The 25,694-nt window shown below is 50.7% G+C and overlaps 1 protein-coding gene across 1 annotated transcript in view; it reads right to left on the bottom strand.

The window, feature by feature from the left end:
* Positions 1 to 16,242, bottom strand: part of LOC140388171 (histidine ammonia-lyase-like) — a 73,960-nt gene extending 57,718 nt beyond the window's left edge. The window contains exons 1-6 of the mRNA XM_072471930.1: positions 16,165 to 16,242; positions 15,651 to 15,723; positions 15,403 to 15,469; positions 12,093 to 12,130; positions 6,954 to 7,079; positions 6,044 to 6,183 (exon numbers count right to left, since the gene is read on the bottom strand). Of these exons, the coding sequence (XP_072328031.1) occupies positions 6,044 to 6,183; positions 6,954 to 7,044 (231 nt within the window). The 5' untranslated portion in view covers positions 7,045 to 7,079; positions 12,093 to 12,130; positions 15,403 to 15,469; positions 15,651 to 15,723; positions 16,165 to 16,242. The remainder of the gene's footprint in view (positions 1 to 6,043; positions 6,184 to 6,953; positions 7,080 to 12,092; positions 12,131 to 15,402; positions 15,470 to 15,650; positions 15,724 to 16,164) is intronic.
* Between the last annotated feature and the right edge of the window lie 9,452 nt (positions 16,243 to 25,694).

A 25,694-nucleotide genomic window follows, 5' to 3' on the forward strand; every position in this document is an offset into this window, starting at 1 on the left:
CCATTTCGGTCTTGCGGCATGGCAGAAATCTGATTGGAGAGATTCGAGCAAGGAGTTCAGGGAAAGATGGGGCCGAGATTTGGGCAACATCAACACACTCAAGGGCTTCAGAGAGGAAAGGCAGATTGGAGTTGGGATAGTAATTAACAAGAATGGAGGGCCAAGTGTTTTTTTTCCGGATAATGACACAATCATAGACCGCACTGAGTCACAGACAGCACAGAGTCACAGACCGCACAGAGTCACAGACCGCACAGAGTCACAGACCGCACAGAGTCACAGACCGCACAGAGTCACAGACCGCACAGAGTCACAGACCGCACAGAGTCACAGACCGCACAGAGTCACAGACCGCACAGAGTCACAGACCGCACTGAGTCACAGACCGCACTGAGTCACAGACCGCACTGAGTCACAGACCGCACTGAGTCACAGACCGCACTGAGTCACAGACCGCACTGAGTCACAGACCGCACTGAGTCACTGACCGCACTGAGTCACTGACCGCACTGAGTCACTGACCGCACTGAGTCACAGACCGCACTGAGTCACAGACCGCACTGAGTCACAGGCCGCACTGAGTCACAGGCCGCACTGAGTCACAGGCCGCACTGAGTCACTGACCGCACTGAGTCACTGACCGCACTGAGTCACAGGCCGCACTGAGTCACAGACCGCACTGAGTCACAGACCGCACTGAGTCACAGACCGCACTGAGTCACAGACCGCACTGAGTCACAGACCGCACTGAGTCACAGACCGCACTGAGTCACAGACCGCACTGAGTCACTGGCCGCACTGAGTCACAGGCCGCACTGAGTCACAGGCCGCACTGAGTCACAGGCCGCACTGAGTCACAGGCCGCACTGAGTCACAGACCGCACTGAGTCACAGACCGCACTGAGTCACTGACCGCACTGAGTCACTGACCGCACTGAGTCACTGACCGCACTGAGTCACAGACCGCACTGAGTCACTGACCGCACTGAGTCACAGGCCGCACTGAGTCACAGGCCGCACTGAGTCACAGGCCGCACTGAGTCACTGACCGCACTGAGTCACTGACCGCAGTGAGTCACTGACCGCACTGAGTCACTGACCGCACTGAGTCACTGACCGCACTGAGTCACAGACCGCACTGAATCACAGGCCGCACTGAGTCACAGACCGCACTGAGTCACTGACCGCACTGAGTCACTGACCGCACTGAGTCACTGACCGCACTGAGTCACAGACCGCACTGAGTCACAGGCCGCACTGAATCACAGGCCGCACTGAGTCACAGGCCGCACTGAGTCACTGACCGCACTGAGTCACTGACCGCACTGAGTCACTGACCGCACTGAGTCACTGACCGCACTGAGTCACTGACCGCACTGAATCACAGACCGCACTGAATCACAGACCGCACTGAATCACAGACCGCACTGAGTCACAGACCGCAGTGAATCACAGACCGCACTGAGTCACTGACCGCACTGAGTCACTGACCGCACTGAGTCACTGACCGCACTGAGTCACTGACCGCACTGAGTCACTGACCGCACTGAGTCACTGACCGCACTGAGTCACTGACCGCACTGAATCACTGACCGCACTGAGTCACAGACCGCACTGAGTCACAGGCCGCACTGAGTCACAGGCCGCACTGAGTCACAGGCCGCACTGAGTCACTGACCGCACTGAGTCACTGACCGCACTGAGTCACTGACCGCACTGAGTCACTGACCGCACTGAGTCACTGACCGCACTGAGTCACTGACCGCACTGAATCACAGACCGCACTGAATCACAGACCGCACTGAATCACAGACCGCACTGAGTCACAGACCGCAGTGAATCACAGACCGCACTGAGTCACTGACCGCACTGAGTCACTGACCGCACTGAGTCACTGACCGCACTGAGTCACTGACCGCACTGAGTCACTGACCGCACTGAGTCACTGACCGCACTGAATCACTGACCGCACTGAGTCACAGACCGCACTGAAGCACTGACCGCACTGAGTCACTGACCGCACTGAGTCACTGACCGCACTGAGTCACTGACCGCACTGAGTCACAGACCGCACTGAGTCACAGACCGCACTGAATCACAGACCGCACTGAGTCACAGACCGCAGTGAGTCACAGACCGCACTGAGTCACTGACCGCACTGAGTCACTGACCGCACTGAGTCACTGACCGCACTGAATCACTGACCGCACTGAGTCACTGACCGCACTGAGTCACTGACCGCACTGAGTCACAGACCGCACTGAAGCACAGACCGCACTGAAGCACAGACCGCACTGAAGCACAGACCGCACTGAAGCACAGACCGCACTGAAGCACAGACCGCACTGAAGCACAGACCGCACTGAGTCACTGACCGCACTGAGTCACTGAGTCACTGACCGCACTGAGTCACTGACCGCACTGAGTCACAGACCGCACTGAAGCACAGACCGCACTGAAGCACAGACCGCACTGAAGCACAGACCGCACTGAAGCACAGACCGCACTGAGTCACTCACCGCACTGAGTCACTGACCGCACTGAGTCACTGACCGCACTGAGTCACTGACCGCACTGAGTCACTGACCGCACTGAGTCACTGACCGCACTGAGTCACAGACCGCAATGAGTCACAGACCGCAGTGAATCACTGACCGCACTGAGTCACTGACCGCACTGAGTCACTGACCGCACTGAGTCACTGACCGCACTGAATCACTGACCGCACTGAATCACTGACCGCACTGAAGCACAGACCGCACTGAAGCACAGACCGCACTGAAGCACAGACCGCACTGAGTCACTGACCGCACTGAGTCACAGACCGCACTGAAGCACAGACCGCACTGAGTCACAGACCGCACTGAGTCACAGACCGCACTGAGTCACAGACCGCACTGAGTCACAGACCGCACTGAGTCACAGACCGCACTGAGTCACAGACCGCAGTGAATCACAGACCGCACTGAATCACAGACCGCAGTGAATCACAGACCGCAGTGAATCACAGACCGCAGTGAATCACAGACCGCACTGAGTCACTGACCGCACTGAGTCACTGACCGCACTGAATCACTGACCGCACTGAATCACAGACCGCACTGAAGCACAGACCGCACTGAAGCACAGACCGCACTGAGTCACAGACCGCACTGAGTCACTGACCGCACTGAGTCACTGACCGCACTGAGTCACAGACCGCACTGAGTCACAGACCGCACTGAGTCACAGACCGCACTGAGTCACAGACCGCACTGAGTCACAGACCGCACTGAGTCACTGGCCGCACTGAGTCACAGGCCGCACTGAGTCACAGGCCGCACTGAGTCACAGGCCGCACTGAGTCACAGGCCGCACTGAGTCACAGACCGCACTGAGTCACAGACCGCACTGAGTCACAGACCGCACTGAGTCACTGACCGCACTGAGTCACAGACCGCACTGAGTCACTGACCGCACTGAGTCACAGGCCGCACTGAGTCACAGGCCGCACTGAGTCACAGGCCGCACTGAGTCACAGGCCGCACTGAGTCACTGACCGCACTGAGTCACTGACCGCACTGAGTCACTGACCGCACTGAGTCACTGACCGCACTGAGTCACAGACCGCACTGAGTCACAGGCCGCACTGAGTCACAGACCGCACTGAGTCACTGACCGCACTGAGTCACTGACCGCACTGAGTCACAGACCGCACTGAGTCACAGGCCGCACTGAATCACAGGCCGCACTGAGTCACAGGCCGCACTGAGTCACTGACCGCACTGAGTCACTGACCGCACTGAGTCACTGACCGCACTGAGTCACTGACCGCACTGAGTCACTGACCGCACTGAGTCACTGACCGCACTGAGTCACTGACCGCACTGAATCACTGACCGCACTGAGTCACAGACCGCACTGAAGCACTGACCGCACTGAGTCACTGACCGCACTGAGTCACTGACCGCACTGAGTCACTGACCGCACTGAGTCACAGACCGCACTGAGTCACAGACCGCACTGAATCACAGACCGCACTGAGTCACAGACCGCAGTGAGTCACAGACCGCACTGAGTCACTGACCGCACTGAGTCACTGACCGCACTGAGTCACTGACCGCACTGAGTCACAGACCGCACTGAGTCACAGACCGCACTGAAGCACAGACCGCACTGAAGCACAGACCGCACTGAAGCACAGACCGCACTGAAGCACAGACCGCACTGAAGCACAGACCGCACTGAAGCACAGACCGCACTGAGTCACTGACCGCACTGAGTCACTGAGTCACTGACCGCACTGAGTCACTGACCGCACTGAGTCACAGACCGCACTGAAGCACAGACCGCACTGAAGCACAGACCGCACTGAAGCACAGACCGCACTGAAGCACAGACCGCACTGAGTCACTCACCGCACTGAGTCACTGACCGCACTGAATCACTGACCGCACTGAGTCACTGACCGCACTGAGTCACTGACCGCACTGAGTCACTGACCGCACTGAGTCACAGACCGCACTGAGTCACAGACCGCACTGAAGCACAGACCGCACTGAAGCACAGACCGCACTGAAGCACAGACCGCACTGAAGCACAGACCGCACTGAAGCACAGACCGCACTGAAGCACAGACCGCACTGAGTCACTGACCGCACTGAGTCACTGAGTCACTGACCGCACTGAGTCACTGACCGCACTGAGTCACAGACCGCACTGAAGCACAGACCGCACTGAAGCACAGACCGCACTGAAGCACAGACCGCACTGAAGCACAGACCGCACTGAGTCACTCACCGCACTGAGTCACTGACCGCACTGAGTCACTGACCGCACTGAGTCACTGACCGCACTGAGTCACTGACCGCACTGAGTCACAGACCGCAATGAGTCACAGACCGCAGTGAATCACTGACCGCACTGAGTCACTGACCGCACTGAGTCACTGACCGCACTGAGTCACTGACCGCACTGAATCACTGACCGCACTGAATCACTGACCGCACTGAATCACAGACCGCACTGAAGCACAGACCGCACTGAAGCACAGACCGCACTGAGTCACTGACCGCACTGAGTCACAGACCGCACTGAAGCACAGACCGCACTGAGTCACAGACCGCACTGAGTCACAGACCGCACTGAGTCACAGACCGCACTGAGTCACAGACCGCACTGAGTCACAGACCGCACTGAGTCACAGACCGCAGTCAATCACAGACCGCACTGAATCACAGACCGCAGTGAATCACAGACCGCAGTGAATCACAGACCGCAGTGAATCACAGACCGCAGTGAATCACAGACCGCACTGAGTCACTGACCGCACTGAAGCACAGACCGCACTGAAGCACAGACCGCACTGAAGCACAGACCGCACTGAAGCACAGACCGCACTGAAGCACAGACCGCACTGAAGCACAGACCGCACTGAAGCACAGACCGCACTGAGTCACTGACCGCACTGAGTCACAGACCGCACTGAAGCACTGACTGCACTGAGTCACAGACCGCACTGAGTCACTGACAGCACTGAGTCACTGACCGCACTGAGTCACTGACCGCACTGAGTCACAGACCGCACTGAATCACAGACCGCACTGAGTCACAGACCGCAGTGAATCACAGACCGCAGTGAATCACAGACCGCACTGAGTCACAGTCCGCACTGAGTCACAGACCGCACTGAGTCACTGACCGCAGTGAATCACAGACCGCAGTGAATCACAGACCGCACTGAGTCACAGACCGCACTGAGTCACAGACCGCACTGAGTCACAGACCGCACTGAGTCACTGACCGCACTGAGTCACTGACCGCACTGAGTCACTGACCGCACTGAGTCACTGACCGCACTGAGTCACTGACCGCACTGAGTCACAGACCGCACTGAGTCACAGACCGCACTGAGTCACAGACCGCACTGAATCATAAACCACAGGCTCATAGATCTCACAGCATAGAAATCAGACTATCCGTGCATTGTGTCTATTTAAAAAAAAAGTTTATAAATGGTTGAAATCCTCATAAAAATGGTAAACAGGAATTACAGAGAACTTACATATTTAGCATCAGCCCAGCCACTTTTCGGTGACCACATTTTGCCTTCGCCCATCAGTCCCAGGGCAAGGTGAGCGAGGGGAGCGAGATCCCCACTCGCCCCAACTGTTCCCTTCTCTGGGACGTAGGAGAGACAGGAAGCTACAGGAGGGAGTATAGAGTAAAGATTGATGATGTTAATGATGATGTAAGCATGATATCAGAGTCAAATGACCAAGAGACTCCAAGGGAGCAACACACAAAACAATCCTGGGTGTAAATAATGTAAACAAATAGTCTGTGTTAAACTTTTCTTAAAACTATGTCCAATTTATTCAAAGAGTAAAAGAAACCTCAGCTAGCCAGAGGACAACCACAAGTAAAGGTACACGAGCCAACGAGAGAGAGGGTGCAGAGCAGGATCACAGATTGACAAAACCTAGGGCAGAATTTTAATAGGCCTCACAGTGGCAGGAACAGAGGTGGAGTGCAAGGGGGCTGCTCTGAGGGAGGTGCACCCAGTCCCCTGACAATAATGCAGTGTTAGGGGATCTGCAACATCAGAGGCCCTGTGGCCTTTCCTGAATACCATCTACCCAGATGAGGGGGCGGGGCTATCCCCCCTTTTCCTAGGAGTGCTGGGATATAAATACCCTGGCCCGGGTGTGGGTGACCCTTCGGAAAGTAGGAGGACTGTATTGTAACAAGAATAAAACCGAACCTTTATACAGACGTTACTTCCTTGTGGTCACTTGCCTGAGACTTTACACAGAGGAAGTCCTGCCTCCTTCCCCAAAGTGCCAATCACCCATAAACCACTTCAACCACAGGATCTCGACTAATTTTCCAAAATCTCAACCATAACCTTTTACTAAATCAATAATATATGTAATATATAGAAGACAGTAAGGTACACCGTAAGGTGGCATTACCATTGAATGCCTGTATTATTTGATTGAGGGTCTTTAAGGAGATCCCACTGTAACCCTTGGCAAGAACATTGATCCTGAGAGCCAGTAGCATACGGGACCTCTCTGGTGTCAAGGGATCTCCAACACCTGCAGGAAAAACACCATGAAAAAAAAGATTCATCTTCTGGTTCCTAACCAAGTTCATAGGAGCTTAGGCCTTAGAAGCAGGGGTAGGTTATTCAGCCCTAAAAGTCTGCTCTGCCATTCGATAAAAACATAGGTTCATAAGATGTAGGAAAAGAATGAGGCCATTTGACCCATTGAGTCTGCTCTGCCGTTTTATCATGGCTGATCTCATCCTAGCCTTAATTCCACCGTCCTGCCCATTCTCTATAACCCTTGAAACCATTACCAATTAAACATCTGTCTATTTCCTCCTTAAATTTACTCACTGTCCCAGCATCCACCGCACTCTGGGGTAGCGAATTCCACTGATTCACACCCCTTTGGGAGAAGTAGTTTCCCCTCAACACTTGTTTTAAATTTGCTACCTCTTATCCTAACACTATGTAAGAGGATGCATCCATTCCATGTCTACTTTACCCATACCTTTTATCATCTAGTATACTCAATTCGATCTCCCCTCATTCTTCTAAACGCGAGAGAGTGTAGGCCTAAACTGTGAATTTCTGGGCACGGGTACTCGCACACCTTAAGAAACTTAAGGCAGATGTGGTTATGTTACAGGAAACGCACCTGAAACTGATAGACCAGGTTAGGCTACGCAAAGGATGGGTGGGGCAGGTGTTCCATTTGGGGCTAGATGCGAAAAACAGAGGGGTGGCTATATTAGTGGGGAAGCGGGTAATGTTCGAGGCAAAGACTATAGTGGCAGATAACGGGGGCAGATACGTGATGGTGAGTGGCAAACTACAGGGGGAGACGGTGGTTTTGGTAAACGTATATGCCCCGAACTGGGATGATGCCAATTTTATGAGGCGGATGCTAGGACGCATTCCGGACCTAGAGATGGGAAAGCTGATAATGGGGGGAGATTTTAATACGGTGTTGGAACCAGGGCTGGATAGGTCGAAGTCCAGGACTGGAAGGAGGCCGGCAGCAGCCAAGGTACTTAAAGATTTTATGGAGCAGATGGGAGGTGTAGACCCGTGGAGATTTAGCAGACCTAGGAGTAAGGAGTTCTCGTTTTTCTCCTATGTCCATAAAGTCTACTCGCGAATAGACTTTTTTGTGCTGGGTAGGGCATTGATCCCGAAGGTGAGGGGAACGGAGTATACGGCTATAGCCATTTCGGATCACGCTCCACACTGGGTGGACTTGGAGATAGGGGAGGAAACAGGAGGGCGCCCACCCTGGAGAATGGACATGGGACTAATGGCAGATGAGGGTGTGTGTCTAAGGGTGAGGGGGTGCATTGAAAAGTACTTGGAACTCAATGATAATGGGGAGGTCCAGGTGGGAGTGGTCTGGGAGGCGTTGAAGGCGGTGGTTAGAGGGGAGCTGATATCAATAAGGGCACATAAAGGGAAGCAGGAGAGTAAGGAACGGGAGCGGTTGCTGCAAGAACTTTTGAGGGTGGACAGACAATATGCGGAAGGAGGGACTGTACAGGGAAAGGCAAAGGCTACATGTAGAATTTGACTTGCTGACTACAGGCACTGCAGAGGCACAATGGAGGAAGGCACAGGGTGTACAGTACGAATATGGGGAGAAGGCGAGCAGGTTGCTGGCACACCAATTGAGGAAAAGGGGAGCAGCGAGGGAAATAGGGGGAGTGAGGGATGAGGAAGGAGAGATGGAGCGGGGAGCGGAGAGAGTGAATGGAGTGTTCAAGACATTTTATAAAAAATTATATGAAGCTCAACCCCCGGATGGGAGGGAGAGAATGATGGGCTTCTTGGATCGGCTGGAATTTCCCAAGGTGGAAGAGCAGGAAAGGGTGGGACTGGGAGTACAGATCGAGGTAGAAGAAGTGGTGAAAGGAATTAGGAGCATGCAGGCGGGAAAGGCCCCGGGACCGGATGGATTCCCAGTCGAATTCTATAGAAAATATGTGGACTTGCTCGCCCCGGTACTGACGAGGACCTTTAATGAGGCAAAGGAAAGGGGACAACTGCCCCCGACTATGTCTGAAGCAACGATATCGCTTCTCTTAAAGAAGGAAAAGGACCCGCTACAATGCGGGTCCTATAGACCTATTTCCCTCCTAAATGTAGATGCCAAGGTCCTGGCCAAGGTAATGGCAATGAGAATAGAGAAATGTGTCCCGGGGGTGGTCCACGAGGACCAAACTGGGTTTGTGAAGGGGAGACAGCTGAACACGAATATACGGAGGTTGTTAGTGGTAATGATGATGGCCCCACCAGAGGGAGAAACGGAGATAGTAGTGGCGATGGATGCCGAGAAAGCATTTGATAGAGTGGAGTGGGATTATTTGTGGGAGGTGTTGAGGAGATTTGGTTTTGGAGAGGGGTATGTTAGATGGGTGCAGCTGTTGTATAGGGCCCCAGTGGCGAGCGTGGTCACGAATGGACGGGGATCTGCATATTTTCGGCTCCATAGAGGGACAAGGCAGGGATGCCCTCTGTCCCCATTATTGTTTGCACTGGCGATTGAGCCCCTGGCGATAGCGTTGAGGGGTTCCAAGAAGTGGAGGGGAGTACTTAGGAGAGGAGAAGAGCACCGGGTATCTTTGTATACGGACGATTTGCTACTATACGTGGCGGACCCGGCGGAGGGGATGCCAGAAATAATGCGGATACTTGGGGAGTTTGGGGATTATTCAGGGTATAAATTGAACATGGGGAAAAGTGAGTTGTTTGTGGTGCATCCAGGGGAGCAGAGTAGAGAAATAGAGGACCTACCGTTGAGGAAGGTAACAAGGGACTTTCGTTACCTGGGGATCCAGATAGCTAAGAATTGGGGCACATTGCATAGGTTAAATTTAACGCGGTTGGTGGAACAGATGGAGGAGGATTTCAAGAGATGGGATATGGTATCCCTGTCAATGGCAGGGAGGGTGCAGGTGGTTAAGATGGTGGTCCTCCCGAGATTCCTCTTTGTGTTTCAGTGCCTCCCGGTGGTGATCACGAAGGCTTTTTTTAAAAAAAGGATTGAAAAGAGCATCATGGGTTTTGTGTGGGCCGGGAAGACCCCGAGAGTGAGGAAGGGATTTACAGCGTAGCAGGGATAGGGGGGGGCTGGCACTACCGAGCCTAAGTGAGTATTATTGGGCCGCTAATATTTCAATGGTGAGTAAGTGGATGGGAGAGGAGGAGGGAGCGGCGTGGAAGAGATTAGAGAGGGCGTCCTGTAGGGGGACTAGCCTACAGGCTATGGTGACAGCCCCATTGCCGTTTACACCGAGGAACTACACCACAAGCCCGGTGGTGGTGGCTACACTGAAGATTTGGGGACAGTGGAGACGGCATAGGGGAAAGACTGGAGCCTTGGGGGGGTCCCCGATAAGAAACAACCATAGGTTTGCCCCAGGGGGAATGGATGGGGGATATGGAATGTGGCAAAGAGCAGGAATAACGCAACTGAAAGATCTGTTTGTGGATGGGAAGTTCGCGAGTCTGGGAGCGCTGACCGAGAAATATGGGTTGCCCCAAGGGAATGCATTCAGGTATATGCAACTGAGGGCTTTTGCGAGGCAACAGGTGAGGGAATTCCCGCAGCTCCCGACACAAGAGGTGCAGGACAGAGTGATCTCAAAGACATGGGTGGGGGATGGTAAGGTGTCAGATATATATAGGGAAATGAGGGACGAAGGGGAGACTATGGTAGATGAACTAAAAGGGAAATGGGAAGAAGAGCTAGGGGAGGAGATCGAGGAGGGGCTGTGGGCAGATTCCCTAAGCAGGGTAAACTCGTCGTCCTCGTGTGCCAGGCTAAGCCTGATTCAGTTTAAGGTATTACACAGGGCACATATGACTGGAGCACGGCTCAGTAAATTTTTTGGGGTGGAGGATAGGTGTGCGAGGTGCTCGAGAAGCCCAGCGAATCATACCCATATGTTTTGGTCATGCCCGGCATTACAGGGGTTTTGGATGGGGGTGACAAAGGTGCTTTCAAAAGTAGTAGGAGTCCGGGTTGAACCAAGCTGGGGGTTGGCTATATTTGGGGTTGCACAAGAGCCGGGAGTGCAGGAGGCGAGAGAGGCCGATGTTTTGGCCTTTGCGTCCCTAGTAGCCCGGCGCAGGATATTGCTAATGTGGAAAGAAGCCAAGCCCCCGGGGGTGAAGACCTGGATAAATGACATGGCGGGGTTTATAAAGCTAGAGCGGATTAAGTTCGTCCTAAGGGGGTCGGCTCAAGGGTTCACCAGGCGGTGGCAACCGTTCGTCGAATACCTCGCAGAAAGATAGACGGAATGGGAAAAAGAAGGCAGCAGCAGCAGCCCAGGATCCCACTGTCCCTGTCCCTTAGTGTTCAAAGGTTAGGTGGGGTTACAGGGTTAGGGGGATAGGTCAGAGATGTGGGCATGGGAGGGTCAGTGCAGACTCGATGGGCCGCATGGCCTCCTTCTGTATTGTAGGGATTCCATGATTCTATGAAAATACAGGGGCCGAAGACATGCCTATTTCCACAATGGAACCAGCCACCTCAGGAGTTCAGGGTGCAGGCTTTTGACCTGAACCAGCCCTGGCCTTTCAAAAGCACTCCCAAAGATTGGAAGCTCCTGCAATGTGGTTGGGAATCCCAGAATAGGGTCCTGAATCGTCCTGATTGTGGTAAAATACAGGCTTTCAGCTTTGGATTTGGCGAAGACTAATTGTTAGAGAACAATTGGTGCGATTAGTCAACAACTCAATTTGCATGATGAGACCAGCAGGGATAGTGGTCGAGGAACTAGATTGGAGGAATTTGAGTTCTGTCTTTCTCAACTAGAAATTGAAATGTGTGAATTTAATTGTCATTATTTGCTTTTTATTTAATTAGCACAGACAGATTTTCCTATTATGAGAACTATTTTAACTAAATGCTCAACATGTCACTTGATAACTTACATTTTGTTTGTTAATATGTTGAAGCAGTGAGGGGAAAGGGGCATTAGGACACAAGGAAAGGGGCAGTTCTCAAATGCAGTGTTAGCAACTGGATAATGAAAATAGACAAAGGCATTCTCTCTCTTACCTACTGCTGTGGAGTGTACAACGTTCTCCTGCAGTTCTCTGTGAAAACAGAAGGCTTAATAATAAAGGGAGCATTGGAAGGTAATGTTGTGTTAGATGTTCGATGTCTAACAAGGAATCTACCAAATGACTGGACTTGTCCAAATGAATGGCGTGTCTGTACTGCCACCTGCTGGTCGGACCACCAGCATCAGACACACTGTGCGGTCTCAGGACAGTGGTCATGTGACAAGGCACTCCAATATAAGTGGGGACACATCCAGCCATCGAGAGATGTTTGTAAGATTACAAATGAGCAGTCGTGCTCGGTATGGTTCCAGAGGAGTACAAAGAAACTGCATGATAACTTGCTCTGTAACAGATGGCTATCTTACCACGTGTGATTCAATAAAGATTCTGGTTTGGACAAGTCAAGTCATTTGGTAGATTCCTTGCTAGACATCGCACACCAAACACAACATGGTACCAGGAGTACTGAAGATTTGAAGATAACGACAGCAGTGACAAAGTTAAAATTCGGTGGACAGACCGATCTGGTGAACTGCAGCTTATGGCGACTCGGTGCAATGGAAGGATGGAGCGAGAGATGGACGGTATAAAGGGACCCCACCAACTTCAATTCATGGGTAACATAGAAAAACATTGGTGAGAGTTTAAGCAGCAATTCGGATTCTATATTGTAGCCCTAGGCCTGCAGGCACAGCCTGGCGACAGGCTTATTGCATTGTTGCTCATGAAAGCAAGTCCTCAAGCAGAACTATATAATACCTTCACCTGTGGCAGCGAAGAGCAGAAGAAGAGCTACGATGAAGCATTAAAGTACTTCAAATCAGTATTGCTCTATAAAAAAATAACGAAGCACATGAATGTGACACATTTAGTACGGGTACCCAGAAAGAAGGGCTTCAATCAGAAAGCCATATTAAGATGTGCCATGCGAGTGAGATGGCTGCACAGCAAAACTCCGCATTCAGCTGGAAACAGTTTGGCGCCAACTCAGAAGAAGAAGCCAGTGCCATTAGTGCTGTGACACTGTCACGAAGAAACGTGGTCTTAGTGCAGTTGGCCATTTTAAGCGGCCGGCAGGAGCTGCCGCCGTCACCTTGTGCAAAAAGGTGGTGCTCAGCACGGCCCACGGCAATATCCGGCCTTTGGAAAAGTTTGTTCCAAGTGTGGCCGTATTGGGAATTTTGCAAAACAATGTTTTGCGCGCCCTACAATGGACCATATAAGATCAGTAAATGTAGTTGATGAGATAAATACCAAAGAACAGTTTTTCATCGATCTCATTACAACGAAGGACCAGAAGAGTCCGAATAAAAATGATGAAAGACTGATGCTCGTAAGAACTCTCCGGAAACCATTAAGACTAGATGGAAATCGATGGTGTTACTGAATAACACCATTTAGATGCGACTTCAACACGATAATGAGACCAACCTCCTCTGTCGGTCTGCTTTGCGCAGGCTGAACACGCAGCTGAAAGTCGCTGATCAGCCAGGGCTGCCAGTGTACTTCAGAACAAGAACAATAAATACCTTTGGTGCATGTGAACGTGAGCTCTCCATGTATGACATGAGGCCCATGTTACTGTTTAATATTGTAGACATGGACATTGACTCCATCATAGGAGCAGGACATGTGAATCCCTGAATTTAGTTGAGCAACTGTGTGGCCCAGAGGACTGCTGCCAGCTGAATACTATTGATCCCTACAAAATATTAGAGTGTGCACGGTTGATGAGGATTCAGAGGAAATCCAGGTGGAGGACGAAAAATCAGACGAAAAGACGGACCAGCCAGCGAGCATTCCACAATTCTGGTTAACAGTCTTCAAGAAGGCTCAGTGCTCAGTGGCATGATACAGGAGCATGACAAGCCCATATCGAAGCATCTGCACGATGTGAATGTTAAATGGAAAGAGCATGAGGTGCCGAGGATCTTCACTCTGGAGTTTAAATTTGAGCCCAATGACTATTTCACAAACGAAGTGATCACGAAAGTATATCAGATGGATTAGCGGTCTGACAAGCTTGAATCTTCATTCTTTGATGAACCAGAAATCCTGGGGTGCACAGGCTGTAAGATCGACTGAAGGGAGGGCAAAAATGTAACGATGAAAACTATTCAAAAGGTCGAAGCACTCGTAGAACAGTTACGAAAACTGTACCAAATGAATCGTTCTTTAATTTCTTCAGTCCTCCTGAAATTCCAGTGTGGAATGTTCAGCAAAAGTTAAGCAGCCAAACCCAAGGCTGACTTTGAACTTGGCAGCCTACTGCATGAATTCCGTGTGCAATGTTATATTTTACAGGAGAAATCATTGCAGACGATGCTGAATCTGATAATGACTACTACGAATATATGTTTGAAGATTTTGAAGTTAATGCACAAAGTAATGGCGTGGAAGGGGAAACAGATGAAGACCAGTATGAACTACTTGTAGATATTTTTCCCAGGAGCAAAGACTGGCTCAATGAAAAGGCTCAAGAAGTGCTACTCCGGCGGTTTGGACGAAATGACAAGGTGGTCATCCAACCCAGTGATGATGCATCGGCCCCTCAGGATTCACCTGAAACTCCGCAGACCTCCGAGCACAGGATGAAGACTAGCACTATACCAGAGGCTGCTAACCCTAAACACAAACACAAGAAACTTCGTAATTCCATTCTCAGAACAAAAAGAAGAAAGAGGAGAAGACTGGGAGAGTTAGCTCATCCCACTGACAAACCAGAAACAGAAACAAAGATAATAAGCAAACAGTGTCATGGCAAGAAGAGGAAAAGGAAGCTGGCGACACAAGCGTGGCAATCATGGACACAGGCCTTCCAAAGGCACAGAGCAAAGAGGAGAAGAAGCAAGAGACCAGCATGTAAACTTGTCTTCAAAAAGGCTGGCAACAGCCCAAATGATCACAAATGTGATCCCGTGAGGGAGGCACATTGACCTTTGCGAAAGAGACGGACACTGGCCAGGCATATCATGTTTATGGACACCCTAGTTAAACTTATTCACATTGTTATACATATCATGAATGTATAAAGTTAAAAGATCAATATTAGTTGTAAACAAATCTTAATGTTTTCCGAGGAAGGGGGATGTGGTGATATACCTGTAAGCAATAACATAGATGGCTGCTGGTGCAACTTCCAACCAGCAGGTGGTGATATAGACATACCATGTAGTCTCAGGACAATGGTCATGTGACAAGGCACTTCAATATAAGTGGGGCACATCCGGCCATCTTTGATATTGCGTACAGGCATATCACCACAGGTAAGATACAGCAGAAAGATATCAGAATGTACTCACTCAAGCTTATCATGAGGGATAACTGTCCTGGCAAATTTCCCAAAACCTGTGTTTATTCCATACACCACTGCAAAACATAACACCATTGTGTTGGCGTCCACCGGACAGGCATGTTGGTTTTAAAGTTGATCATAAAACGGTGTTATATTACAACAATTTCACACACTGGATTGTAAAATGTGAATTAAAACTCAAATAAAGCTTTTGCAACTGTTGCATAGAGATTTTTAGATGAAATAATATCTGACCTTGGCCTTCATCGATGATTTTTTCCACCAGGTCCCTCGATTTGTTGACCTTCTTTTCAACTTCTGGTGTAAGCTAACAAAAAATAATGGAGATAGGTACTTGTGTGTTGTCACACTGTTGCATATTTTTTGCACATTGAATCATAGAATCATAGAATTTAAAGTGCAGAAGGAGGCCATTTGGCCCATTGAGTCGACACCGGCCCTTGGAAAGAGCACCCCACTTAAGCCCATGCCCCCACCCTATCCCTGTAACCCAGTAACCCCAACTAACCTTTTTGGACACGAAAGGCAATTTATCATGGCCAATCCACCTAACCTGCACATCTTTGGACTGTGGGAGGAAACCGGAACACCCGGAGGAAACCCACTCACACACGGGGAGGATGTGCAGACTCCACACAGACAGTGACCCAAGCCGGAATCGAACCTGGGACCCTGGAGCTGTGAAGCAACGGTGCTAGCCACTGTGCTGCCCTACATCATTTGAAATGGAAGTGGACACTTATCTCACCTTGATTTTGTAGGAGCCATTACCGAGCTGAACAAGCTGTTCTGTTGTTAAGCTGTCTCCATCCAAGTAAATGTACTGCATAGGGGGAAACATCACTCAGATAATGAACTGGAAGCATTTGTTGTAAATTCATTATTGTTCCAGATTTGTCCTCATCAGAATTATTCATTCACAATCATTTAATCTAAATCAACAGTCATTCATGAGAAATCACCGTTTCAATCACAAACAGGCACAAAGGGAGAATTTGAATTCCACACCTGCCCTCACTCACCTGGTGTTTTCTGTATTTAATTGTTAAGAATGTATATGATCAAATTGTAGCCTTAACCATTGACAATCTCTATCCATGACTTAGACAAAGAGACCGAGAGCACTGTCAAAGTTTGTTGACGATCATAGAATCCCAACAGTGCAGAAGGAGGCCAGTTGGCCCATCGAGCCTGCACTGGCCCTTGGAAAGAGCACTCTACTTCAGCCCACGCCTCCACCCTATCCCCGTAACCCCAACTAACCTTTTTGGACACTAAGGGCAATTTATCATGGCCAATCCACCTAACCTGCACATCTTTGGACTGTGGGAGGAAACTAGAGCACCCGGAAGAACCCCATTTATGTCTTGAGGGGGCTTTTGAAGTTAGAGAGAGGTGGTAATATAATTTGTGAATGCTAGTGTATAGTTATCACTGATATTTTAAAATAAACTCCCCTGCTCATTCCACTACTAGGCCCACTGTCTTATACAAAGCTGTTGAGGGCGAGACAATTCCTTTTTTTAAATATAAATTTAGAGTATCCAATTCTGTTTTCCAATTAAACGGCAATTTTGCTTGGCCAATTCACCTACCCTGCATATCTTTTTGGGTTGAGGACGAGACACTTCTTAACTTGGGGTTGGGAGTCTTTGGAATTCTCTACCTCAGCAGGTTGTTGATGTAACATCACTAAATGTATTGAAGGCTCAGACAGATTTTTGATCTCTCAGGGGATCCTGACAATCAGGAAAGCAGAGTTAACACAGAAGGTCTGCCATGATCAAAATGAATGGTGGAGCAGACTTGTTGGGCCATATGGCTCACTCGTGCTCCTATTTCATACGCTCTTCATAGTTTTACAGCACAGCTAAGTTGTGAGGTTGCTAAAACAAGAGCAATGTGTGAAACAATGCATACATCAACTTGATGTACTTTTTGCAATGACATGTTCATCAGATTTAAATGATTATCGAAAGACTGCTATGGGAATTGGATCAAAGGCTGGAGGTAGAGGGTTTGGTATTATGGCGCTGTGCAAACTGCGCTCAGCCTGATCGAGGAGTTGCAGGACTGTCTTTCACCTCAATGAACACAATAATCAATGTTATAAACTCTCAGAAATATCTTTAACGGTGGCAGGACATGTTGAGAAGACTGTTAAAAGAAGCATTTCCGGCCCATTGCTTTATTAATAGAGGAACAGAATATAAAAGCAAAAAAAAGGTTATGCTAAATCTTTATAAAATATTGGTTAGACCTTGCCTGGAGTTTGATGCCCACTCTGGGTATCACACTTTAGGACAGATGTCAAGACTTCAGATAAAATTCAGGGATTTACCCGAAGGGTTGCAAGGTGAATGACTTCAGTTATGTGGAGAGACTGGAGGAGCTGGGTTGTCCTCATTGAAGCAGAGAAGAACGAGGGGAGATTTGATAATGTTCAGAATACAGCTGTATAGAACCTTGGTTAGGCCACATTTGGAATATTGCTTTCAATTCTGGTCGCCACACTACCAGAAGGATGTGGAGGCTTTGGAGAGGGTACAGAAGAGGTTTACCAGGATGTTACCTGGTATGGAGGACATTTGCTATGAGGGGAGGTTGAATAAACTTGGTTTGTTCTCACTGGAATGACAGAGTTTGAGGGGCGATCTGATAGAGGTCTACAATATTGAGAGGTATGGACAGAGTGGATAGTCAGAAGCTTTTTCTCAGGGTGGAAGAGTCAATTACTAGGAGACACAGGTTTAAGGTGCGAGGGGCAAGGTTTAGAGGAGATGTGCGAGGGATTTTTTTTTTTTTTTTTTTTTACACAGAGGGTAGTGGGTGCCTGGAACCCGCTGCCGGAGGTGGTGGTGGAAGCAGGTACGATAGTGACGTTTAAAGGGCATCTTGACACATTTACATGAATAGGATGGGAATAGAGTGATACAGATCACGGAAAAGTAGAAGGTTTTAGTTTAGACAGGCATAATGATCGGCCAGGCTTGGAGGGCCAAAGGCCTGTTTCTGTGCTGTACTTTTAAATAGTGAATAATCATTTCCACTGGCAGAGGGCACAGATTGGATGTGATCAGGAAACAAACCTGTGTTGGAATGAGGAGAATTTGTTTTTTACTCAGTGGTTAGCACAGTTGCTGCACAGCTCCAAGATCCCAGGTTCGATTCCTGGCTTGGGTCACTGTGTGCAGAATTCGCACTTCCTTCCCCTGTCTGCGTGGGTTTCCTCCGGGTGCTCCGGTTTCCTCCCACAGTCCAAAGATGTGCAGGTTAGGTGGATTGGCCATGCTAAATTGCCCTTCGTGTCCAAAAAACGTTGGGTGGGGTTACGGGGATAGGGTAGAGGTGTGGGCTTGGGTAGGGTGCTCTTTCCAGGGGTCAGTGCAGACTCGATGGGCCAAATGGCCTCCTTCTGCACTGTAGATTCTATGATTCTATGAGTTGCTATGATCTGGGATACACTGCCTGGAAGGATGTGGAAGCAGACTCAATCGTAACTTTCAAAAAGGTTGAAAAGGAACATTGTACAGGTTTGCGGGGAAAGAACAGGGGAATGGGACTAATTGAACAATTCTTGCAAAGAGATGGCACAGGTTCGATGACTTCTTTGCTGATCTTTCAGTGATTCCATGATCTGATATGTGGATGAAAATTCCTGCAACATCTATTTATTACACAAACAATGATCCGTGTATGAAACAGCTTCACCGACAGAATAGTGGAGACAAAATCCGAGATTCTGTCATGGAAATGTTAACGTGAGAGGATTGAAAGGACTCTCTGGATAGGCAAATAAAGATGCGCCAAATGATCCTCATCATTATAATCATCAGGTGATTTATAGCAGCACAGTGGTTAGCACTGTTGCTTCACAGCGCCAGGGTCCCAGGTTTGATACCCAGCTTGGGTCACCATCTGTGTGGAGTCTGCACGTTCTCCCCATGTCTGCGTGAGTTTCCTCCGGGTGCTCTGGTTTCCTCCCACAAGTCCCGAAAGACGTGTTGTTAGGTGAATTGGACATTCTGAATTCTCCCTCAGTGTACCAGAACAGGCGCTGGAATGTGGCGACTAGGAGATTTTCACATATTATACGGTTATGAGAACTGCAATAACATTGGAAAAGTAACTCCCTAAAAATGAACACACTTAGCAGAAACATAATCAGTGTGAAATGCAGCTTCTTTTTATTCGTTCATGGGACGTGGGCGTCGCAGGCTGTGCCAGCATTTATTGCCCATCTCTAATTGCCTTTGAGGGGCAGTTAAGAGTCAACCACACATTGACTCTGTGGGTTTGGAGTCACATGTAGGCCAGACCAGGCAAGGACAGCAAATTTCCTTCCCTAAAGGTCACGAGTGAATGATTTGGGTTTTTAAGACAATCGGCAATGATTCCATGGTCATCATTAGATTTTTTTTTTAAATTCAATTATAATTTCACCACCTGCCCTGGCAGGATTTGAACCTGGATCCTCAGAGCATTACTCTGGTTTAGTTGTCCAGTGACAATACCATTACACCACCACCACAAGAGCAAAGAAAAGTCAGACGAATGCAGCCGTGAAACATCTGGAGGAGTTGCCTGACTGTTCGAGATAAACTCAGTTAGAAAGGATACTGAGAGGCCATGTCAGATTTCAGCAGCTGGAATTTCACTCCTTCTCCATGGATTACTGTGACAAAGAAGACCACAATCAATGATGCTAAAACAGTTCGATTGGGAGAGGAACCGCAGTCACTTTATGCTGCTTGGAACTGTGAAGTGAATTTGCAAATGTCAAAACTGCTCTTTATTCTGAGCAGGTGACTTAAAGCAGAATTTAATTACGCCAGGCAACCAAACACATACCCATCTGGATAAGAGCATGGTTTTCCAGGACATCCCTAATGGGATCTTCAGGACCCAGTCCCTGACAACGTCTCACTGAGAACCCAACGTCACCTACAGAGCCCAGGGGCGTCATTCTCCGACCCCCCGCCGGGTCGGAGAATGGCCGTTGGCCGCCGTGAATCCCGCCCCCGCCCCCGCCGAAGTCTCCGCTCCCGGAGATTGGGCGGGGGCGGGAATCCAGCCGCGCCGGTTGGCGGGACCCCCCGCTGGATTCTCCGGCCCGGATGGGCCGAAGTCCCGCCCAGAAACTGCCTGTCCCGCTGACGTAAATCAAACCTGGTATTTACCGGCGGGACCAGGCAGCGTGGGCGGGCTCCGGGGTCCTGGGGGGGGGCGCGGGGCGATCTGACCCCGGGGGGTGCCCCCACGGTGGCCTGGCCCGCGATCGGGGCCCACCGATCCGCGGGCGGGCCTGTGCCGTGGGGGCACTCTTTCCCTTCCGCCTCCGCTACGGCCTCCACCATGGCGGAGGCGGAAGAGACTCTCCCCACTGCGCATGCGCGGGAAACTTTCGGCGGCCGCTGACGCTCCCGCGCATGCGCGGGGAAACTGACAGCGGCCGCTGACGCTCCCGCGCATGCGCCGCATTTCCGCGCCAGCTGGCGGGGCAACAAACGCCATTTCCGCCAGCTGGCGGGGCGGAAATCCCTCCGGCGTCGGCCTAGCCCCTCAATGTTGGGGCTAGGCCGCCAAAGATGCGGAGACTTCCGCACCTTTTTGCCGGCGCGATGCCCGTCTGATTTGCGCCGGCTTTGGCGCCAGTCGGCGGGCATCCCGCCGTTGGGGGAGAATTTCGCCCCAGATCACCAATGAACATGGCGTTCCTCAGGGCTTCTTGGCCCAACTAATGAGTATTAATGAAGGGTCTTTACAGAGAAGGTTCAGCCAATACCCCCCTCCCCCTCACGTACAGTGAAACAAAACATTTCTGAAAAGATAGTCAGGGAGTCCCTGGAAAAGATTGTTAAACATACCCCTTCTTCAATCAGAATGTAGTTCATTAAAAATTACCAGTCAGTGTCATAAACGCAAAAACGTTATTCATTCACATCAAATATTCATTCCCACGTAAACTGCCACCAACTGTTGGAAAAAAATCAATCTAGAACTAGTTTACTTTTAAGCTATTCCAAATTTGGTTAAAACCTAATTTATTATATTTTGGTTGTATCATTGATAAGTGAACACACTCAATAAACACACGACGAGTGACGAACGTAACTGAGGCTTTAATACACTAAACAGCAAGCCTCCTGGTCTCTGATCCTGAACTGGATCGGAGGGGGAGACCAGCCACCTTTATACATGAGCCCGAGGGAAGGAGCCACAGGTAGATCCAGCCGGGACAAGCCCAGTCATGTAACAACACAATACAATGCAATACACACATTCAAACGCTGACCCCACTTCCGGTGGCGGCCATGGAGAGGTTGCTTATTTGGTAGCTCCCACTCGTGGTGGACTTTTGGGACCTTTCCCCCCCGACTTAAGGGGGATTTGACAGTAAATTAGGAGACTGGTGAGGTAGAGGAGAAGAATCCCCCGCCAGTTTATGGATTTGTGAACCAGAAGTGGTCTGCAAAGGAGAGATCGTTGGGCAAAGGAGGGAGTGGAGTCTGCAGCACAGGGAAACATGGCGGAGGCTCAGGGACTGGGATTGCCGGCCCAGTGGTCAATGTAGCAGCTGATGGAATTCCTTCAGGTCAGCTTCGCCAAGCAAAGACAGGAGTACCTGGACCCGATTAAGACGGGGATTGACCGGGTGGAGCAAAGATTGGAAGCCCAGGGACAGGCGATCCAGAAGGTGGAAGAGGCGATGGCTGAGCACGAGGACTAGCTAACTGCGATGGTGGTGGAGATGGAGCTGATGAGGGACCACCAGAAAAGGCTGCAAGAGAAAGTGGAGGATCCGGAGAACAGATTGAGCAGGCAGAACCTGAGGATTCTTGGCCTCCCAGAGGGCATCGAGGGATCAGACGCAGGGGCATACGTGGCGCGTATGTTCGAGAAGCTGCTGGGAGGGGGGGGGGGGGGTGGGGGGGGAAGAGAAGAGTTACGTTTACCCGACCCTTGGAAGTGGACAGGGCACACAGAGCGCTTGCGAGAAAGTTTGGATGAATGAGCTGCTGAGGGTGATGGTGGTACGAATGCACCGGTTCCTGGACAAGGAACAGATCTTGAGATGGGCCAGGCAGACGAGGAGCTGTAAATGGGAAGTTAATGAGCTACGCATTCACCAGGACTTGGGTGCGGAACTGGCCAAAAGAAGGGTGAGCTTTAACAAAGTTAAATCGGCCCTCTTCAAGAAGGGGGTGAAGTTCGGCATGTTGTACCCAGCTCGTCTGTGGGTCACTTACGAGGGTCAAGAGCTTTATTTTGGATTGGCGGATGAGGCGATGAACTTTGTTAAGGACAGGGGACTAGCAGGTGATGGAGAACATTGAACTTGGGGGCGAGTAATCGAGGACCTTTTACGTGAAGCTCAGGGAAGGGCGCATGTTTACGAAGCTCGACATGAGATATGCTTACCTCCAATTTGTTCTGACGCTTTGTGACCCAAACACGCACAGGGGGCTATATGAATACCCCGCCTGCCCTTTGGGGTTTCCACCGCATGTGCGATATTCCAGCAAGTAATGGAGAACATCTGCGTGGCGGTCTATCTTGACGACATTCTGATCACGGGCTCGTCCGACCAGGAGCACCTACAAAACCTGGCTGAGGTGCTGGAGTGTTTTGAGGATGCTGTCATCCGCCTCCGGTGGGAGAAATGCGTATTCAACGCCACCAAAGTAACATACCTTGTCTACCGTGTAGACGGCCATGGTTCGCACCCGGTGGAAGAGAAGGTACAAGCAATTTGGCAGGCTTCTGTTCCAGGTGTCCCAATGGAACTCCGTTCATTCCTGGGAACAGTAAACTCCTGTGGCAAATTCCTCCCAAACCTGGCCACCACTTTAGCCCCTCTCCATTGTCTGTTGAGGAAGGGGCAACACTCAGAGTGGGGCCGAGAGCAGCAAGCGACTTTCATTGAGGTGAAACAACTCTCCTTATCAAGATTGCTAACCAACTTCAACCCATCCCGTCCGACCCTATTGACCTGCGATGCTTCTTCGTACAGCGACGGGGCCGTGCTGGCCCATCAAATGGATGACGGATCTGAACGTCCCTTTGCCTCAAGAACGTTGGCTGACGCAGAGAAGCGGTATGCTCAGATTGAGAAGGTTTGGCTGTCGTATTCAGGGTCAAGAAATTCCATCAATATGTTTACGGGCATCGCTTCACTGTTCTCACAAACCCCTCCTCGGGCCCTTCAAGGAGGATCAGACAATTTCCCCCCCATTACTTCAGCCTTATCCAATGGACATTGCTGCTCGCAGCGTATGACAATGTGTTGGAGCACTGCTCCGGGACCAAGATTCCCCACACCGACATGTTAAGTCGTTTGCCTCTGCTGACCAGGCACCTACATCAGCAATGGCTGGCGAGGTCATTGCTGCCCTCAGTTTTACTGACCGGTCACGGCCTCCAGCATCCGTGTGTGAACCCAGACTGACCCTCAGCTACCCCGCATCCGTCAGATGGTGCAGTGTGGGGCTCAGCACAGGGCTGTACCACAGATTCTAAAGGCCCACGCCACAAACATGCAGGAGCTTAGCATAGAGGATGGCATGTTTCTTTGGGGGACCTGCGTGGTGGTCCTCAAATGTGGATGCGGCCCACAATTGATGGACCTCCACAACGGACACCCAGCCGTGTCCAAGATGAAAATGTTAGCTCAAAGCTACGTCTGGTGGACATTGGGCGGGTGGACATCGAGCGGGTGACCCAGCGCTGCATCTAGTGACAGGCACAACAGAAGTTGCCTCCTGCAGCCCCATTCCACCCATGGGATTGGCCAGGTTGTCCGTAGTCCCACCTCCATACAGACTTTGCGGGCCCTTTTCAAGGGGCAATGTTCCTCGTCCTCATCGATGTCCACTCAAAGTGGCCGGAGGTCCCATGCGACGATACACACGATGACTGCCTGGACCACGATAGAGAAACCCCGGCACATTTTCAGCACGCACGGTAGGCCAGAGGTACTCATATCGGACAATGGTGCAGCATTTACGAGTGCGGAACGTACGGCTTTCATGTCTGCCAATGGGATCCGTCACATGATGACTGCCCCATACCACCCAGCTTCGAATGGATTGGCCGAGTGGGCATTGCAAACTTTTAAGCTTGGCATGAATAAACAAACATTGGGATCCTGGGAGATCAGCTTTGTAAGGTTCTTATTCTGCTACTGGATAACTCCGCATGCCACAACGGGTATCGTGCTCACCGAGATGTTGATGGATCGCCACCGCCACACCCAATTGAATTTTGTTTTTCCGGAGATTGGTGGAATGGTCCGCCGTGCTCAGGGTCAAACCAGGGGGTGGCCCAACGGCTGTAGTGGAGGATAAATGTGGGGCTATTGGTAGATGAAGGGGTGAGGGCTGCCATTCGGCGTTATGTGGAGTTGAACGACACGGGGGAGGTCACGGCTGCTATGCTGGGGAGGCACTTAAGGAGGTTGCTAGAGGGCAATTTATTTTTATCTGGGCACACGGTGAGAGGGTGGAATGAGAGGAGAGGGTGGGGCTGGTAGAGGATATTCAGAGGGTGGATCAGAGGTACTCTGGGACGCCGGAGGAGCGGCTGTCGAAGGAGAGGCAGAGGCACCAGATGGAGTTTGGGTTAGTGTCCACAGGGATGGCGTGCAGAGGGGCAGTGTATGAGTACAGGGAAAAGATGAGCAGAATGCTGGCCCATCAGTTGAGGAAGCAGGCAGCAGTGAGGGAGATTGGGGGGGTGAGGGGGCTAAGGTGGTGATGGATCCAGAGGGGGTGAATGGGGTATTTGTGTCCTTTTATAGGAGTCTGAGAGTCGAAGCTTCTGCCTGGGGAGGAGATGAGACGGTTCTTGGATGGGTTGGGGTTCCCTCAGGTGGCGGGGGAGGGGGTGCAGGGGCTGGGGGCCCCGATTGGGTTAAGGGAGGTGATGGACAGCACGGGTGCAATGAAGACTGAGAAAGACCCGGGGTAAGACGAGTTCCTCTCGCGTTTTATAAGAGGTTTGGTGCAGAGCTGGGCCCGTTGTTGGTGAAGACGTACGAGGCGAGGAATAGGGGGGAGCTTTTGTCTCCACATTGTTGCAGGCGACCATCTCCCTGATCTTAAAAAAAGATAAAGACTTGGAGCAGTAGGAGTCAGACCGCCTGATATCATTGCTGAACGTTGATGCAAAGGTGCTGGCATTGAGAATTTAGGACTGTGCGCCGGGGGTGATAGGGGAGGACCAGACGGGGTTTGTGAAGGGGGGGGCAGTTGTCGGCAAATGTGCGCAGGCTGCTTA

This window comes from Scyliorhinus torazame, chromosome 13 (assembly GCF_047496885.1).
Source record: "Scyliorhinus torazame isolate Kashiwa2021f chromosome 13, sScyTor2.1, whole genome shotgun sequence".
Lineage (NCBI taxonomy): Eukaryota > Metazoa > Chordata > Chondrichthyes > Carcharhiniformes > Scyliorhinidae > Scyliorhinus > Scyliorhinus torazame.